The sequence below is a fragment of the Talpa occidentalis genome, unplaced genomic scaffold (genome assembly GCF_014898055.3).
Source record: "Talpa occidentalis isolate TD23 unplaced genomic scaffold, MPIMG_talOcc4v2.1 talOcc4.3, whole genome shotgun sequence".
NCBI classification, from domain to species: domain Eukaryota; kingdom Metazoa; phylum Chordata; class Mammalia; order Eulipotyphla; family Talpidae; genus Talpa; species Talpa occidentalis.
In genome coordinates, this window is record NW_023603184.1 from 25,715,945 (window position 1) to 25,736,120 (window position 20,176).

General features: G+C 42.4%; 1 protein-coding gene across 1 annotated transcript in view; it reads right to left on the reverse strand.

The window, feature by feature from the left end:
- Positions 1–20,176, reverse strand: part of SCUBE2 (signal peptide, CUB domain and EGF like domain containing 2) — a 55,868-nt gene that overhangs the window by 30,147 nt on the left and 5,545 nt on the right. Inside the window, exons 3-11 of the mRNA XM_054699366.1 lie at positions 14,395–14,511; positions 13,589–13,678; positions 9,876–9,992; positions 8,496–8,618; positions 6,006–6,122; positions 3,968–4,090; positions 3,425–3,541; positions 3,090–3,176; positions 1,465–1,569 (exon numbers count right to left, since the gene is read on the reverse strand). Coding sequence (XP_054555341.1) covers positions 1,465–1,569; positions 3,090–3,176; positions 3,425–3,541; positions 3,968–4,090; positions 6,006–6,122; positions 8,496–8,618; positions 9,876–9,992; positions 13,589–13,678; positions 14,395–14,511 — 996 coding nt within the window. The remainder of the gene's footprint in view (positions 1–1,464; positions 1,570–3,089; positions 3,177–3,424; positions 3,542–3,967; positions 4,091–6,005; positions 6,123–8,495; positions 8,619–9,875; positions 9,993–13,588; positions 13,679–14,394; positions 14,512–20,176) is intronic.

Consider the following 20,176-nt stretch of genomic DNA (forward strand, 5'->3'; position numbering starts at 1 on the left):
CTCTCCCTATGGCATCTAGTGAATCTTTTAACTAATGACTGTTGACTCCAACTGAAGAGCAGGCCCATGTAGCATCCATGTAGTTAAGCAGTCTTTAGTTTGAAATCATCCTTTACTGAACTACGTATAACTTATGTCATAGTCTTCTTTAACATTACAGGGATGTTCAAAACAATGGGTCATCATGGACCAAAGGAAAAAGGATGTAAATTAATTTGCCCCTGAAGATCTATCTCACCTTCTCAAAAGTTCAACTTCAAATCTCTAACTACATAGATTCTCACTTTGAGCCTTTCTCCCTTTCAATTTTACATATCTATTTTTATTTTTTTTTCTGGAAATAAGTATAGATTTATAAAACAGTTGCTAAGATAGTACTGAGTTCCCATATATTCTTCACCCAGTTTCCCTTAAAGCTAGCACCTACTGCTAACATGTGCTTTTATCAACACTAAGAAATTAACTCTAGTGAAATACCATTAAGTAAACTAAAGACAAAATCTATTTTTAAATAATGCTTTTCCCCACTGATTTAAAAGTATAAACGCTCACTAGGGACAATTTAGAAAATGCAGGAAAAAGAATTAAACTCACCCATCATCCTCCCACCCAGATATAGCTACTTCCAATGATAGATTTCTTTTTTACTTCTTCTTCCCACACTTTCTCTTATACAATTTAGATTGCATTAGGTATACAAACTGTTACTCTCCCTGTCCCCATCTTAGCATTATAACAAGAACTTTTTCCTATGTTATTAAATAGTCTTTGAAAACATACAATTAATAGCCACATAATATCCCATCAAATAGAGATGCCTAAATAAATCTTGGTTAGTTACTTAAAATTGACAGTCAAAAATTACTAGAGTGGACTTTATGTATATTTTCTTATGTTATTTATTTGAGGATAGATTAAGGAAAGAAGCCTCCCTAATATATGAATTTTAATTTTTTTTAATCTTCAAAATTATCCTATGAACTAACACTAGAAATGTGAGCTGAGGAGGAGAGTGTTGGATTCTCCTCTTTCCAGTAAGGGCCAGGTCTATTTAGATAGTATTTATTCTGCTGAAGCCAATGGAGTCATGGTCTCCAAAAACTAGATCCAACAGGAAAGCTGGATATTGCATCTTTGCTCATCAAAGCCTGTCCTTTCTGAACCAAACCTCTTTTTTTTTTTTCCATTTCCTTGCCTTATATTTCAAGCAGACTCTAAGATCTAGAAAATTTAACCCAATGTGATCACAAATTGATGCATATCAATTCCTGTGAACTCACAGTTTTCCCTGGAGCTTCACTATCTATACTTGCAAAGGAAGCTCTGAACTATAACCCCTGAACTGAGCATGTGTGCTAGACTCAGCTCTTGGAGATTCACAACTGTTTGAGCCCATCTGGCTTGTTACAGGCCCCTTTCCCAACATGCAGGCAAGCTCCCTATACCAGCCATCTGATTCCATACCTGGTAGTGCTGGTCGCAGACTCTCAGGAAACAGCTCAGCCTTTTTCAAACTACACTTGCCTTCATTTAGCTTAAAGGTTATACTTGTCTTGACGGTGGCGACATCTTCAGAAAGAAACAAGTAAGAGATGTTACCTTCAGAGGCAAGGGAATGGAAACAGCAGATGGGTATTGGCGAGCTGTCCATTGGCTGGTGGTCTCACCACAGGTAGCACACCCTGAGCCCCTCTCCTATGGTGAAATATGAGGTCATTTTCATGCCTTCCAAAGAAAGAAGTTCAGAATCTTCTCGTTCAAATTTGGACAAGACTATTGAGAGAAATGGTGAAAGGCATATTCTCCTAAAATAAGCCTGTCCTGAGAGGACAGGGCAGAGGGAGCCACCACTCCAGATAAGGATGGCACTCATTGAGTGTGGCTAGGATTTTCAGGGTCTGGGAAGGGTCCCACTCTGAGGGCCACATGTACAAAATGCTGCTATCTTCCCACAGTCACTCTTAACCATACGTGAGGCTACAAAGCCAATGACCAGATTCAAATTACAGCTCTTTGACTTGTGATGAGAACTTCAGCAAGTTACTTGACCTCCCTAAGCCTAAGTTTCCTCATTTGCAAAATAGAAATAATTATAGTACCTGCATTACCAGGTCACTGTGAGGATAAAGTGAGATAATGCGGGGGTGTGGGGGGGAATATTTAGCCTACTGTTTGGAACATAGTAAGAAGCAAAACACAGTTAACTATTTCCTTGCTCACCTCATGGTGACCTAAATCTCTAAGTGACCATCACTGAGGGGTTTGGTGAAACAGATAATGATGTTTGCTCTGGTTGGATCCAAATGTCTGGCAAGAGGGATGGTGAAGGACAGTGCTTGAGACTCTGTATGCAGACAATCTGGTTAGTCCTAGATGCCTATTTCCTATCTGAGGATTATGATAAAGTTGCCCCAGTGGGCTATGGTATGGCTTAAATCAGCTAACCCATGTAATACAGTGATTGGCATATTTTAGCTGTTCAATTCACATGTGGGAGATGTTATTATCAAGATTTGGGCCTCTAGCTTTCCTTATATACATAATGTAGACATCAAGAACCACTTCTTTGTTCAGATATTCTTGCATTATAATCACAAAGCTGTCTAAATCAGAGGATGAAGCCTCCTAAAAGCTATAGTTTTCATTCTTTGTCTTTCGATGGCCTGAGAGCTTGGAGCCCTTTCTCTGGACAGAACCCTCACTCCCTGTGTCAAGCTCGTGTCTGACTCTACTCATGCCATGTGCCCCAGTCACTCATTTCCTGCAGGTCTTTGAGGTGCCCGGGAGGACTAGGAGTTGGACACCTAAGTCTCCCCATCCGAGAGCTCTATGGGCTTCTGCCCAATATGATGAGCCATCAAGGCTGAACACGGAGTCTCCTGGCACACAGTAGACATTCAGTAAATAGCTGTTTTTTGGTGAGTTAGATTCCAAGTGCCATGGCTGCAGACAGGAACAGCCTATAATGTGCTCGTGGCATTGAGGAGATTAAGAGAAAAAAATACAAAGCCAATGCCCAAAAACAGCACCCTATGAATGCTGCCCATTGAATATAGTGAGCCCAGAGAGAATACAGATTTGGTAATTACCCCCAAAAGCAGAGTCATTTGACTTTTGCTGTTTGCTCCTGAGAAGAGAAGAAGAGCCGCAGGTGACAGAGTAGGCCTCTTGCAGTCCTGACAGACAGAATGTGGATTGTCAACATGTAAACAAGATCATAGTATCTCCTCATAGCAGCTAAAGTCGCCCCCACCCCTACTTCACATGGTCACGAGAAAAAAGCCCAGTATATGGGGTCTCAAATGTAGGCCTCTAGGGCAGCTGGTTAGAGACCTAGAAACTCGTTGAGGGCATCTAACACCTAAAGGCCAAGCAGACCTGGCCCTGGCAGGGGGACCCGCCCAAGGGACTGGGCCCCACTCACCTGAAGAGAGGTGAATGCCAGAGTGACATCTGAGGAAGCACCTGTCTCCTCCACCACTCTTACTGCAATGCAGGGACACGTGGGGTGATACACTAGTGGGCAGGAGCCCCTTCACTTCTAGACAGGACAAAATATAGACACTTACAGAGAAAGAAGGACACTCCCAGATGTGAAAAGGACAACTGAGACCCATGCATCCAAGGCCCCAAGAAAAGAATTAGAGCTGTCTGTCACCCAGCACAGAACACGGACACCAGGCATGATTTCACACCAAGGGATAGCAGCTCCTTGTAGGCTATTCTTTCATGCAAAACAGCAACCAGGAAAACAGAAGTGAGTTCCTACACAGAAGCACAGAAGGAAATGCCAAAGAGCCTGAAAAGTATCTCCTGTTTTTGAACTATTTCAAGAAGGCTGCTGCAGATAAGGGGAGGAGAGGTCGGTAGAGGGGTGGTCAGCCGCTCTCCGGTTAGGCTGGGTGAGGGTGTGGAGGAGGGTCCTAGGTCAGTGGCGAGCCCGCCAACTGTGCCTCAAGCCCCTTACCCACACAATCTTTTTGGTTCCAATGGAGCTTGTATGCAGAGTGGCACTGGCATTCGTAGCTCCCCACTGTGTTCACACAGAGCTGCTCACAGCCTCCATTGTTGATGCTGCACTCGTTGGTGTCTGTGAAACAAGATATCCTCCTGTCACTGCAGCCCATCCTGACCTGCCTGACACCATCCCTTCCTTGAGGAAGGAGCAGGAGGGGAGGCACTTGGTTGAAACTCACAAAACAAAGGAACAGTGCTGACTGCCCTCAGGTAATACACTTGGCACCAGCTGGCCACATACCCCACTCAGTGGATTTTCTGGCATGAGCCTCACCAGGGTGATCTCAAATTCCATTCTTGACCAAACCATTCCCCCACCAGGGACACTCAGTAAGGATCACTCTACTTCCAAATGTCCAAACTCATATACTTCACAGGCTTCCAATTTAAAGTCCCACCATCCTTCTGGGCAACATACCAAGGGAGAAACAGACATAAATAGGATTTTCCCACTTGCCTGTTCATATAATTGATCTCTAAAGAAGGAAAATGACTTGAGCTAATCCTCATCTACTTAAGAATAAGACCAACTAAAACGGAGATATTCAGGGAACATTTCCTTGGAATTTCTTTTTTTTTTTTTTTAAAGATTTATTTATTTATTTATACAAGCACTGGGTACAGTCAGAAGCGTGGGAGGGTGAGAGAATTCACCAGAGCCAGAGCAAGGAGCAGAGCAGGCAGAAGGACCGAAGTACACTGCTGAGGGGAGCAGTGGGCGGCAGGAGAGGTCTGCACGCCATGGGGGACCCTCCTCCGGTGGCCGGGGAGCAGCCGGGGATCGAACTGTCAGTGCAGAGGCTGCAGGCAGCTTTGCAACCCAGCACTCAACCACTGCGCCACCGGGGAGGCCCATTCCTTGGAATTTCTGGATGAACCCTAAAAGTATGTGTTTAGGCATACCAAGGGTGTGTTGGAAACTATGGCAGATGACTATCATCCATTCTTCTTAAGCACAGGATACAAGGACTGGGCAGGAAGTATTTAGGCCAGTGGTTCTGAAATCCTGAGATCCTCAGAATCACCTTGGAAGCCCTAGACATTCTAAATCTGTATGCTCAAAGATTTCTAAGTGAATCTGATGATCAGGGGGACCAGAGTGCAAGTCAATTGGTGCCAAATCTGATACTTGCCATAATCTACTTGACCACAAGTTCATATGCCATCAGCACATGTGGCCACATGGGTACAGAGCAGAGAGATAAAGCTGATGGTCTCATTTCCAGCTCAAAGACCCACTCAGAGGGGCCTCCCTGGTGGCACAGGGGTTAAGACGCAACCTATGAAGAAATCTGCAGTCACTGCAGCACGAGTTCGATTCCCGGCCGGCCAGGGAGAAACCCATATGGCAGGACAGCCCTCTCCTGTCTTGCCCGCTGCTCCCCTCAGCAGTGTACTTTGGTCTGTCTGCCTGTTCTGTCCCCCACTCTGTCTCTGGTGGATCCTCTCACCCCCCACATCTCTGGCCTGTACCCCAATTCTTGTATAAAAATAAATAAATCTTTAAAAAAAAAAAAAAAGACCCACTCAGAGACCTACTTAGAGACAAACGCAGGGACCAGCTCAAAGAGCTCAAACCAAGGCTTCACAGCCAGTGCCCACACCCAGCAGAACTGGGGAGTTGGTTGTTACCCTGCCAAAAACTCTCTGAGGACTGTGACCTTACTATCTGCTGGGAAGTCCCAACAGGTACAGTATCAACTCCTGGGAGAGCCTCTGATCAATAAAGTTGATAGAGAATTCACAGTTAAAGTGTTGAGTTCTTTTCGCTGCTCAATTTCACATTTGATATGTTAAAGGGATAAATGTGAGGAGATTTCTCTCAGTAAATATTTCTCTTGAATTGATAGACTCACTACTACTATTCAGAGAGTGGAATGTCCCATTGATAGACCAGTGTAGGAAAATTGGCCTTGATCTGTGAAAAATTTTAGGGGTAGGCTCTGCAAGCCCAATCACATCCAACTCACGAGAGGTAGTTTGCTCACCTCCACAGTGGGTAAAGCCATAAAGGGTGTACCCTTGGTTGCAAGCACATGCAAATGTGCCAGGGTGGTTGATGCAGCTGTGGTCACAGGTCCGATCCAAAGAGCATTCATCCACATCTGTAATGGTCAAGGAGAGGGGAGCTGAAACCAGCTTTGAGTGATAAGTGGAGAGAAAATGTTTATAATACCTCTAATTGTTTACCTCTAATAAAACAACACGAACAAAGTCAAATATTACCTATCAGTTCTCCCCAGTCTCTTGTGTTAAAGAAAGTGTTGAACAGTCCTCAATAAGTATACTCAATGCCAGAACCCTTATTTCCAAAATCTATTGCAAATTGCACTTACCTAAAAGCTTGGTGAATATCTCTCACCTATGCATATTTGCAGGGTGAGTAATTTAAAATATTTAAATGGAGCCAAAAGAGATAACCTAAGTAAAAAAAAGTTTGTGAACTATAAGAGGCCACCTAAGCATTATTATTATATTACTATTGGTAAAACTGAAATAGCAATTTTATAAACCATAGCAAATTGAAAGGAGAAAACACTTGGGTTAAAGACAAATCTGATTCATATCTCTTTCTGATCTTTCTAGAATTAGTCTTCTGGCCCCACGTGGCCAGTTGATCCCAGGTTTTAATGCCTTCTGCACTAAAAGAATGCATTAATGTTAACAACCTCATTTTTTTTTATTGTAGACACTGAAATTTGGTGCTTAAGCTCTAAATAAGCCTCTTGGCCAATTCCTTGGCTTTATTCCTCTCCCATGATTCAGCCCTTCCCTTCTTGATTCAATGTGGAGGCATCCTTGACTTTAACTGAAGTCATGGGAGGAAGCTGCACTTGTCTATCTAATCATCTTTTCTTTCCTGGTCTGGGGAAGAAGGCTGGGTCACATCTTTCCTGAAGATTAGAATTTCAGCAGAAGGTTTTAACAGTTATGACTTGTGAGTCCAAATGGATATGCCAGAACCAGTGCAGAAGCGAGTAGAAGCCAACCAGACCATGGCTAGATCTTTTTCCACACCACATGTGCCATGAGAAATTGCATTAATAAAAAAACAAAGATTTGGAAGGAACTAAAGGAATGAAAAAAAATAAAATAAAGGGAAAATTTTTACAAAACTTCTTCATCTTTAGCTTTTCCCAGAAATCCTGGTAATTTCTTCAGTAAATTTGTTCTATACAAATATTTGTTTTACCAAGACTGACCAGTGAAAAATGAGAAAAAGTCTGCTTCTACCACAGTAATTGATGTCACTCAATGAATTCTGTTATTAATATCAGCCAGTTGTTGAGAAAGTGAACTCTTTCAGTAGCTGACTTTGGCTGCTCGTGATGAGCTTTTACTTTGCCAAAAATAATGAGATCACTTTTCTAATTCCTTTTTAATGTGTTTACACAGCTTAAACAGTATCCATGCCCTATACATTATGAAACATTATGTGGAACAGAAAAATTGCTTTCTAAGTCACATGGAAGAAAAGCACACAATAATCATCTAGAAAAAACTTACTGAATTTAAAGGGGGGTATTTCTGAACTGCCTGACATGTTATATATTAAGAACATAAATACAGAAGAGAAACCTAATTCATAATTTAAGGTGTTTTTTTTTTTAAGTAATGTTACATCTGTAATTATCTGAAGAGAAATTCAGATATTTTCTGATTTTGATTTAATTCTGAAATTTCTAACAAAATAAATTAGGCTGTGCTAATTCCCAGAAATGGAACAGGAATAAACAACAGCATAAAAGGCACTCATTTGAAAATATAAATGACGCCCCCTATTCCAAAAGAAATTTGCCACCACCCAAAATAAGTGTTAATATCAACAATAACTGCTACCCAGAGAAACTCCTTGGTTTACCCCTTAAGTGGGAGAGATGCATCTGAGAGGGTCTGCAGTCCTGCCCATGCACTGACCAGCCTCTCCTCCTTCAGTCCCCTCCACCTCTCCCCTCCGTCCCTCTCCCTGGGCGCCAAAGGCTGGTCATTCAATGAAGGACTATAAGGAAGAGACCAAGTGATGGGTGATCCTGATCACAGGGGGACCCTAACTTTTGTTAGGAAAAGGGGTGTTAATTAAATCTACATATTTTCGCTACTAAATTTTGTTATAAAATCCAAACCATTAAGAGAAATTTTAGAAAAGGAAAAGTATTCATTATCTCAACACACTAATGTAACTATTTGCATTCTGTGATCCATTCCATTTCTAGCAACAAGCTCTACTGTGATCACACCAGATGGGTTTCTTTGAGGTGTTCTCTAATCACTAACAGCTTAATTTCCAAAATATACCTTTACGCTACATCAGTGTTTTTATTCTACTTAACAGATGAAATAAGTGAAGCACAGGTTGGAGGTTGGAATAATGACTCCGTCAAGAAGTCTAGCAAGCCAGTCTCTGCCAGAGCGGAGGTTTCCTCTTCTCTCCTCCAACTAGCGGGCATGGCACAGCACAGCTACATTTCAGCACATACCTTGGCAAGACTTCTCATCTGTTAATAATTTAAATCCCTTTTTGCAGCTGCAGTCAAAACTGCCCACGGTGTTTTTGCAGAAATGATCACAACCTCCATTTCGGGTCTGGCACTCATCAATATCTGTAACAGGCAAGCATCGGCAAATCAGACAGCGATACTTGCCTCGTTTTCCACAAATCCCTGAAGTGTTATTGTGTGTGCTTCATTATTCTCTGAAACAAAAACAGACCCATAAAAGCATTTGAGAATGTTTGCTTATGTTCTTTTTTTTTTTTTTTTTTTTTTTTTTTTTTTCTTTTTTTTTTAATATTTATTTATTTATTTATTTATACAAGCACTGGGTACAGTCAGAAGCACGGGAGGGTGAGAGAATTCACCAGAGCCAGAGTGGAGAGCAGAGCAGAGCAGGCAGAATGATGAAGTACACTGCTGAGGGGAGCAGCGGGTGGCAGTGGAGGTCTGCGCGCCATGTGGGACCCTCCTCTGATGGCCGGGGAGCAGCCAGGGATCGAACCGGCGCTGCAGAGGCTGCGGGCAGCTTCGCAATCCAGCGCTCAACCGCTGCGCCACCGGGGAGGCCCATGAGAATGTTTGCTTATGTTCTTAATCTAACACGTTTTCTTGTCTTGCTCAACCAATTTTGAAAAACCAGTATCTTTTGAACTCTAGCATTAATGGAAAAAACTTTAGGAAAAATGGTGATGTCCTGTTACATTTTCATCCTTACACTGTTTGCCCAAGATAAGATGGCTCCTTTGGTATACGTTTTACTCCAGGGTAAGTGATTAAAATTATAAGGAACTAGAACATTTGTTTTGGCAAATTGCACAATGATCAAATAGCCTCAATGCTTTTAAATGATTCCTGATACTCAAGTTAATCTTACCTTTTCTCAGTTTCATCTGCTAACTGGTTATCTACTTTTTATCATGGTAAAGAACTGAACCTTTGTACTCTTGCCCATGAAATACTAGCAGGCCACTGGGATCTCTATTCATCAGTAAAAGTTAATGGTACAGTTATTCATTAAGTTCTCTGGATAATAATCTTGGCTGTTATTTATATAATAATCTCTAGGCTATTATTTATGATATGGTGATATTATCTCCTGCAAATGAATGTTTCCTTGAACTTCTGCTTTTTTCTAATAAGGCCACTGCCTGAAATGGATTATTTGATGCTTGTAGCAGCTGACCTACAGTTAGTGTAATTAAGTTGGTTCTAATTAGACCTACTCAATTATAACCTTCTACTAGCCCAGAGAAGAAAAACTGCTGTCTATATGAATCATAGCAAATGTGAAGTCACTCAGGAGGTGTGGAGGGAAATAGTTGCTTTTATCCCCACACATTAGCAGCATGGTGGGGCACAGGTTACCTTTACAAGTCTTCCCATCCAATTGGAGAGTGAATCCGACTGGACAACTGCAATGAACACCTGTGGAAGTATCCTTACAGGTGCGATCACAGCCCCCATTGTTGACAGCACATGTTTCTGGCAAGGAGGTAAGAAAAAGGCAGTTAGCTTCCTAAAAAAGTGCTGATACAGCTGACAAGAAAGGGATGCAGGTGCAGTGTTAATACTTGACAAAATTCATGAAAGCCAAGAAGCGTGGTGGTGTACTTACAGTTATACCTCAAGTCTCTGCCACCTGCAGGTGAGATAGAGTGAGAGAAGATGCTCTCCCACTATCTAAATAAGTGACATCTTCCAAGGTAGCTTGACAGAGTGACCTGAAGGTCAAAGATGTCTCTCTCAACCTACTGGGACTTTCCCCTTCACTGTCAGATTTGAAGCTATTAAATGAAAAAACCTACAGATAATTGACATTTGAGGATCTCCATGTGTGGCAGGCTAGATGTGGATGCAGAAGAGGACAAAAGTGTGTGTGTGGGGGGCTTTCCTTCTGGAACCCTGAACCCTCTCCCTTTGATATGAGTAAGGGGCAAAGCAAGAGTGGATAAGTGTTGCCACTTATTCTCTTGCTGCAAATCAATGACTTCATCCTTGTAACTGCCAATTAACTCAGATTAGAAGTTTACCTTTCAGCTGCCTCCCTTCTGCTTGCCTGTTCCTATACAAGTGCCTCTTTGCCTTCCTTCTCTCTTGCGCAGCTCTCCTAGCCACCATGATTATGCAGATGTTTCACTTCACTTTGCAAAGAGGCAGAGGCAGCTCTCCTCCCAAGGCTGCCCACCTGTGACTATGCAGGCCTTTCTTGAAGCAAACCTGTCCCTTTCAGGGGCAGCTCCTACTGCCCACTTGAGTCTATGCAAGTGCCTTTTATTCTTCTCTCCCCTTTTTGTAATAAGCCTGCCCTTTAGGATAGTAAAAAAAAAAAAAAAAAGTTTACCTTTCCCTTAAAGGAGAAAGACCTGTCAGAACTAAAAAAATCAGCCACCATAGTTAAATCACAACTACAAAGATGAGGAACAATAATCAAATTCTAATTCTGCATTTCACACAGCTATTCCAAGCAATAGACAAATGTTATCCAATATTCATTTAATTGTTAGTGTCATCTAGACACCTGATTTTACTTCCATAGCTAACTCATTACAAAGCTGGGGGTTGAGGAGTGGGAGAAAGCTCAGTTCTAATTAAGTATGACAGAACACATGTTTATCTGTTTTCTCTCAAAACTCACTAAAATGAGAGTGAATAGAGTTTTAAGAAGTATAAGTCCTTAAGGACAAAGATAACAGAAGAAGGCAATATGAGAGATGTCAAATACCCCGGAACTGGCTTGTCAATGGGGTAGTAACTGGCAGAACAGAAAGCTGAACCCTCACACTTTGCTTATGTGAACCACAGATTCCCAGGAAGACCCAGGAATTGGAGATACTAAATTACTCTAAAGGAAGATTGACTGAGACTCTGTCAAAGAAATAAGCACCCAGACTCCCAGGAGGCAGAGGCACAGTCAGCAAAGTCTACACTCTAAAGAGAAAGACCTCAAATCTTCAACCCTCCATCCTCTGTCAGCCCCCACAATGCTGGTAGCTAAATCTCTGTCCCCCCAGCAGGAGATTGAAGGATTATTCTCCAGCTAAACTGACCTGTTCAAATGAAAAACCTACAGATAATTGTCATTTGAGGATCTCCAAATGAAATGACTAATTCACTGCCTAGTTAGCCAAGCAGAAAGCCCACCAGTTGACAGAATACCCATCGACTTCTTGGTATTTCACTATAAAATATAAAAATTCAGTCAGGAATCATCAGACATTTCAGAAAAGCCATTACTATGAAATACACACACCAAATAAAATGCACATGAGAAAAGAAGTTGGAGAAAACAAAGCTAATACAAAGGACAAAAGAAAAGTTTTTAAAAACTTATAATTAATTTCCTCAGGGAGATAAGAAAAGCATCTAGAAAATTAGAACAGATCGCTAGAACAAAGGTCCAAAGTAAAATTCTTGAAAAATTAAAATATAAAAGTAAAAATTAATAAACAATCCTAAAGAAGGATTAAAAGGAGAAGGGAAAAATTCTCCTAGAAAGTTTAACAAAAATAAAGAGAGAAGAAATGGGAGAATAAATCCAGGAATTGTAACAGCCAACTAAAGGTGGTCCAGGGAGAAAGAACATAGAAATGGAATGAGGAAACTATCAAAGGAAAAAATAGAAGTGTCCACTACCAGGAAACTTGATTGTCCCTATTGAAAAGGCCTATGAAGTGTTCAACATAATGAGTGCACAGTCCCACAGGCAGAGGCATTACTAATACTAATCTTCAGATCACTAAGGATAAGAAGACAGTCCTGAAAACATGCAGAGAGAAGCTATTTGAAAAGGGTGGTAGATCTTGGTCAGAAGTTTGCAAAAGAATTGGTAAGAGGTACTTAGAAAATGAAACAAAGAAAATATAATTATAGTTTTGTTACATGACTCAGGGGTGAATCATATTTAAATATTCATAGTCACAATACTATAAACATAAATATTGATTTAAACTGTGATAAAATTATTTTGAGGAGGAGAAATAGGGAGAGAGATTTGGAAAAGAAGAGGCAGAAAGGGCTACCATTTAGTTTTCTGCAGTAGGAAGTCAAAACCTAATATCTAATACTGACAGCAAGAAATAATGGCATAGAATTTCAGTAAAATGAAAAATAAACACTTCGCTTTTCAGAACTATAGGGTAAGGGGTATTTAGAGAGGAAACAACTAGGAGAATTGAAAACTGTGGCCTTTGGCAAATGGGATGAGGAAAAGAGAAGTTATGGGGCAAGAAAATGGTGTAATGCATTACCAACTTACTACAAGTTAGGTTTTTAAGAGTTTTATATTATTTCTATGTGCTATTTTTAGCAATTAAAAATAATAATTTTAATAGAGCAGAAAGGTACTCAGAAATGTCACCTGCATGCTAATAATATCTTGCTTGACTGTTACATCTAAAAGCTATTAAAAGATCAGTTTAGTGTAGGTAAAGCCAAGCTTTTTCCAAATAAATAAAGTGGCAAAGGAGCCCCACAACCAGCATCTCTCATCTCCAATCCAATCCACTGTTGGACCTGCTGGACCTTCCCATGTCTCCACAATCAAGTACTGCTCTTCTGCATTCAATTTTTCTGTTATTAACAGGGACTGAGTCAAAAATAGTGGACAAAAAAAACCAAGAGGATCACCCGAAGTGCCTCTGTGGTCACTCAGAAGGAAAGGGACTGACAATTATGACTACTCACCAAGTCCCAAGCATTGGATTCTGGGCATTTTTGCATATTGTTATCTTAACTCAACTTCCTGAGAAGGTAGATTTTTATTACATCCATTTTAAGGAAAGACCAGGAGATGGAGATGCCTCGGGGCAGTCTAATTGCTAGTCTAGCTGGCAGGGGCAGACTAGGAAGCTAACCCACTATTCTGATGGTCAGGGCAGTGCTCTTCCCACAATATCAGGGGTCTTGGTTGGTGACTAAACAGCAGCAGTGTCAAGTCAGACAGCCCTGGCTTGACAGGAGTTTTTCCCCGTGGCCAGGTGGTCTGAGGGTACATGGGCCCCAGGTTCAGGCCTGATGTAGGAAGTTGGGGAGAGAAATTGACAAGGCAGTGGCAAGGGGAGGGCTGGTGAATCACCTACCCATGAGCAGCCGCCGTTTCACCCGTTTATCCCCATCGGCCACTGACGTGGCATTGCTCTCTGTTACCTCCAGGGCAGTATCCTCTAGCTCTGTAAGAGTCGCAAGAGAGTGCATTTCTCAGAGGGAATGAGTCAGGTTATTCATCCTCTGCACAATCACTTCTGCTGCAATCCCAGATATGAGAACAATGCAAGATATACGACTGTTCACTCAATAAAAATGTATTGTAATGAGGCTCTGTGGGCAACACAGCATGTTAAACATCCCAGAGTTTCTGTAAACATAAAATATGGGAAATATTTCTGAAGTGTATTGCACTGACCAGAGACACTAGGGAATACAAGCTTCAGTACATTAAGTGTCTTGAGTCCAGGACAAAAAGAACGTTGGTTCTGGGAACCTCTACATGGTGCAAAGAACATGCCATGAAGGGCCAGGCACTGTGGCAGAAATGTGCAAGCCTGGCTCCTGATGGCTGTAAAGGCTGCTATGTCATCACAACAACTAGCTTCAACGCCGTGGCCTCTTGGGGTGTGTTGTTCCAGTCTCCAGAATACCAGGAGCAGCTTTATTCAGAAAAGGAGAAAGGGCTTAGCTAGGTGGCACAGGGAGAGAGGATCCCCTGCTAGGCCTAGACCATTGTCATATGTGAAGCAGCTGGGAGGCCATTTGAGGAACAATGCATAGGAATCACCCTGCATCTGGTGCTGAACATGATTAAGAGTTAGGGTTATGGTTAGGGTGAAGGTTATGTGTGGGGGGCAGGCTGGGGCACACCTCATACAGTGTTGGGGTCACCACTCACCGAGGCAGCTCCTCCCATCTGCGAGCATCTTGTAATGTGGATGGCAGCTACACTCTGGGCCTTCAACCGTGTCCTCACAGGAGTGCTGGCACCCTCCGTTTCCATGGTTACAGGTCACTGAGAGGAAAATGAATCAATACATAAAGCACTGAGATCTAGCCATTCATCAAACCAAACAGTGCTTACTTCAGGCAAAGGAAACAGGAGGGGAAGGTTATATATTTTCTTTATCTACTCGGGGCTTTTTGAATTCTTACACAGGCATTTATGATTTTTCTAATTTAAAAGAAAAAGGAATATATTTGCAATGTGAGAAAGAACTTGTTCTGTGATTAGTTACGTAAAAATTATATATTGATATGAACAACTAAATAGAACTATGAAGGAAAAAAAATTGGTCATGTGGTGGAATTTTGTTCTTTTTTCCCTCAAATATGTCTATATTATTTGAGCAGTGACATCTTACAAATATTTAATTTTTTTAAATAAACTTCCACATATTGTACTGGCCCCGGAGAAACTGAAATGCTACACAAGTGAGTCCTGGAGGATTGGGTCCTTTTGCACTACCTGGAGCTAGTCTAAGCGGCCTCCACTCTGCCCAGCTCCCCAGTAGCCCTAGTGACAGTCTCACTTCAGGGACCCGAATAGCCTGTTGTTTAGGTGTGATAGTGACACCAACGTTGGTTTGACAGACTTGGAGGCTGCACTCTGCTTTGCAATGAGGACTATGGAGAAAAGTCACCTGCAGTACTATCTCATTTCTTAACTACTAAGGATTTCTCTCTGTAAACAACCACCCCTAGCAAAGTCTAAGGGTCTTCCAGAAGATCCATGGCTTTGGGAAGAATTTCTAAAGGGAAACCCCAGTGTCTCCTCTGGCAGAAATACTGGTTCAGGAGAATCACTGATGGTTGTTGTTTCCTACTATATGTTGGAGTTTCGTCATTGTGTGGCAGATGTGTCTGGACTGTGCACCATTCACCACCCCATTCATTAAACCCATGTGTATTGAGCACACCCTGTGCTGGGCACCAGGGGAAAGTGAGAATCAAAAGTAAGGACAAGTTCCCTCACGTGAAGATGCCCGTAGCTGGGGAGACAAACACATAAATACATAACTCAACCCAGAGTTCATGCACTATAATTGAGGAATAAACATGCTGTGAGAGCTAAATACAAAATGGCTGCCCTGTCTGAGGCCATCGGGAAGGAGCTGAGGTAGCATAGCACAGTGACTGAGAGCACAGGCCCAAGGATTGGAGGGTGTGTTTTCTACTTTGCCACTTGCTCCCTATATGACTTTGTTGCTTTACTTTCTCCACAAATGTCTCCTAAAAATAAGGATATGTGAGGATTGTAAGAATCAATGGGGTATGGTACATCTTTGGACAAGACCTTGCCCATAATAAATGCTCCCTAACAAGGTAGCTATTATCCTTATCATTATGAAAATTAAGGCAGGATATTGAAGTTGAGAATTCACCAAGCCAGGAACGAAGGACAGCTTGGAAAAGGCTTGAGAGCAGGAGAGAATATGGACTGTGGATTGTTCTCGGAAAGGCAAGGAGTTTGGTGTTTTGAAAAGGAGGCAGATGAGGCTTGGACAAGAAGAAAGAAGCAGGGAACAAAGACCTGTGATTGCCAGAATAAGGGAATTTTATTTTATTCTGTGGAAACAGGGTGACTGAACCACCTAACACTGATATTCTTTATTCTTGAATTTCATTTCCTTCTAACTTGTTCCTTTAAAACCCCTAATTTCCCTTGCCCTTTCCTTTATGAGACTACTCTTGTGCTTAGTACTCAGTGAAGGTCAGTATCTCATGCCCGCTGCCTTCCCTGCTGCTGCTGCTGTGCCGTCAGGTGACATTTCTGATGACTCAGCTGCAGAAGACAACCTCTGGGGAGGGTGGTTCCCAGGGTGGGCACACAACAGTCTATACTTACAGATGCAGTCTCTCTGATTCTTGGCCAGCTCAAAACCAGGCCTACACTCGCAGGCAACACTGCCCCTTGGGGCCTCCTTGCAGATGTGACTACAGCCGTGATTCTTATTCATGCAGCTCAGACCCTCTGCAAAACAGCAGCAGGCAGCAGGTAACCAGGCTGTGGTCAGGATCCTCAGGGCACTGCAAGGGTTGAGGGGTGGGCCACAGACCAACCTGCCTAGGTCTCCATCAGCCCCACATTTTAAAAGAATATGTCATTAAAATCAAGCCAGGTCAATTAACAGAGTCGTGAAAATGTTATGTCAACCAAGAGAGATGATGTCTCAGCTCTCTTAAAGAGGTAGGAGCCCGCCTAATAAATGGAAAAGAAAGCTCTCTGTTGGGTGTGGGGTCAGAGCCTGTAAACCCCAGGAACTGCTATCCAGACTCTTCTCTCTGCCATGTTGTTACCAATGCTGATCAAGAATGCAAGAGGGTGCTCCGGTCCTTCTGCCTGCTCTGCTCCCCGCTCTGGCTCTGGTGAATTCTCTCACCCTCCTGTGCTTCTGGCTGTACCCAGAGCATGTGTAAACAAAACAAACAAATAAATAAATAAATAAATAAACATGCCTCTATTAAAAAAAAAAAAAAAGAATGCAAGAGGAAGCTCTTATGGAGAAAATCTGCAGATAGACTGATGAAGATTCCAACTTTTTCATGTACTCTTGAAGACGAACTCAGGAAACCCTTCTACCCCACCAAATACTTTGGAGGTAATTGTGACTCTCTATTTTGGCATCCCCACTGGACATCTGTCCAGGGACTGTGTTATGTGGCCACTCTCAGTGAGCTCCTGGGCTCCTCCCTCAGAGCCTTTTGACAGTGTCACATAGCAACACAACAAAGAGGACCTCTGCTGAGACAGAGCCTCATACATGTGGTTTCCTTTAGCTGCTGTATAATTTTTTTAGCTATATGCTAAGTTTCCACTCATCTTAATCTTGTGGTGACAGTGCAAGAAGGGGGACAGGTGGGTTCTTCCTAGATAGCTTAGCATGTATAGCAAAGCATATACCCGTGTGGTTTGCCAGCCTCATGCCTCTTTTCGAAACCAATTCTTTGAGACCTTGCCACCTGCCAGCACTCTGTTATCACACCCAAGAGTATTCTCAAAACATCTTATCAGTTTATACTGCACTATCACGTGCTCATGTGCAGCTTCTTTACATTTGTGCAACGCAACTTTAAAACAATGTTTAGGGATTTTGTTCTCATAGGTCCTGTGCGAAGAAGACACTCTCTAATGCTGGAAGTAGCACTGTTTTAAACATAAGCACAAGAAGTTTTCACTCAACTGCACTATGATCCAATACTGTTCTGCATTATGCCCCTAAACCCTTAGCCAATAGCTTCTAATGAAGTCAAAAGTCACCTCTCTCCAATTCTCACCACTGTTGTCTATCTATGCTTAACTGTAATAATTGTTTTAATACAAACAGATGTCATTCCTATTCCAAAAGATAGTTCGAGGGTTAATACATCCCATACTCCCTTAAAATCATCTCATTTTCTTTTTCTCACAGTTACAAGCTGTCTGAACTCCAGCACTCAATCTGCTAGGATTCATTCACCCATGCCAAGGGCTGCTGTCAATTAACACAGAAAGACTTACTCTGGCTCAGTGGAAAGTTCTCTCTTTGCTCGAGTTAGTAATTTCTGAAAACATTATTTGCTCCCAGTACCAGCATGACTGAGGAGGTGACAGCGCCTCTGGAAGTAGTGCCCCGTCCTCCTAGAAGTCCACCAGCAAGCACTGGGCTTGTCTTTGGATCAGCTGAGCACTTGAAGCAACAGGCATTGGGGGGGATGGGGGGGGGCGGGGAAGGTAAACATAACAGTGTCCAAGAAAAGGCAGCAGTAACTCCTGCAAAGCACACTCCCCAAACTCATCAGCTGCAGCTTCTTTTTCACTCTGTTTACAAGTCTCTTAAGACATTTGCAAAGTGACCTTTTCTGCCTCAGAGCAATTCATTTACACAAGAAATATTTCATAAGATCTGACTTGTGCCAGATGCCACAGGAACACACAAAAAATTTGCCCCCCCCCGCAATGTTATATCACATCAAACTAGATGTAACGCTACAGTAGATCATGAGGGATTAAATAGCTCTGGAAATGCTGAGGGTTTTTCAAGAGGTGACCAGAAGCTTTTCAGAGTACTCTGATTCAAAACAAGGCCAGGGCTTGGGGAGGCAGACTAGGAGACCTAGTCATGGCTCACCGCAGAAACTAGCCTGGCAGTATGTTTTAAGGTTGCTGCTTCACCAGGAAGGAAACAGCTCGGAAACATTAGAAATACCCCATCTTGGTGGTCCCCAGGCTCAGGGCCTCACTAAGGAATATTTCTGGGTATGGAATAAAAAGATGCCTTGTGAACACACACAAAAAATTCCCTAAAATGGAAACCTAATGAGCGCATAGCCCCTTCCTCACTACCCTGACACCTTCCCCACTACTCTGAAAAGGCAGCAGTACAAACATCTAAAAATATTCTCAGAGCAGACAAAACAAAAGAGGAATGCTCATTTTGAGAGCCTGAGCACCCATGAATAGGGACAAAGGCAGACTGGGGCGATGTGTCTCTCACTAACCTACCCCCATTACATGGGTGAAAACACACAGTCTCTTTATCAGAGCTTTGGGGTCTCGAAGGAAAGAAAACATCAATAGCTTAAGCATTCCCTCAGCATCAGCTATTATGGTCTCCTATATTGAAGAACACTTTGTAAATAATTATTAAAAACAACAATAGCAACACTAGGAAATGCTAACTTGCAGTGTTACCTTCTTTTAACCAATTTAGAGTATCAACTGTGGGGTTTTAAGTTTATTTTAAGAGTGTTTCTAAGATTTTTAATGAGCACATGAGGGAGGAAATCTTAAAGGAACACTATTTATGATTGTCCTATTTGAAGAGTTAAACCCCAGGATGGAAGGGGTCTCAGTTACAGTCCATTACAATCTGTGGGCTCACACTGCCATGAATTTGCCAAGCAATCAGGTTGAAATACAACAGAAAATCACAGCGAGTGCTTCCAGACCACAACTCAAATTCTTGGATTTTAGTTTTAGCTCCAGACAAATCTGTTCATTTTAAATACTCTTTAGGGGATCCAAGAATGTCTGAATTGTAGAAAATTTAGAAAACACAGATTGCAGAAAGAAACTGCTTTTGCATTTACTTCTGTGATGAGGAGCCTGTGTCTGAAATCAATCTGGCAGGCTTGTGAAGGGGAGAAAGGGGCTGAGCCATTGCTTGGGGGGTGCAGGAGTAGGAAATGATCTTAATGACAGCAGGCTCTTTGTGAGTGAGTGGTATCCATGTGGGGGTGTTCAGGCAATGGTTTGACCTACAGGTCCCCACCTCCCTCCCTGCCACCTGAAAACAGAGCCAGAATGACTTTCCTTTGAGGTACCAAAGGAGCGACACTGAGATCCAGGCTCCTCTTGCCCCTGGCCACTTCATTCGGTTTTGGACTAAATATGGTACTCATAAGAGTCCAGAGAACACAGCAGGAAATGAAACTCAACTCTATCAAGGGCCATGCCTGCTTGAGATAAGAGGCTGCCTGGTGAGAGCCAGAGTGAGAGACTACCCCCTTAAACACAGATAAGTAGGGAAAGACCAGGCTCAGAGTAGCAGCCATCAAACCCACCAGTGCCTGCGGCTTTCTCTGACCATTATTCTTAGTACACAGGCAGCTTTTCTACTTCTAAGAAAGGAGGCATCATTATTAGAAAATGAGGCAAAAATCGTCTTCCATGAAGAAGCACCTGAAAAGTCACTAAA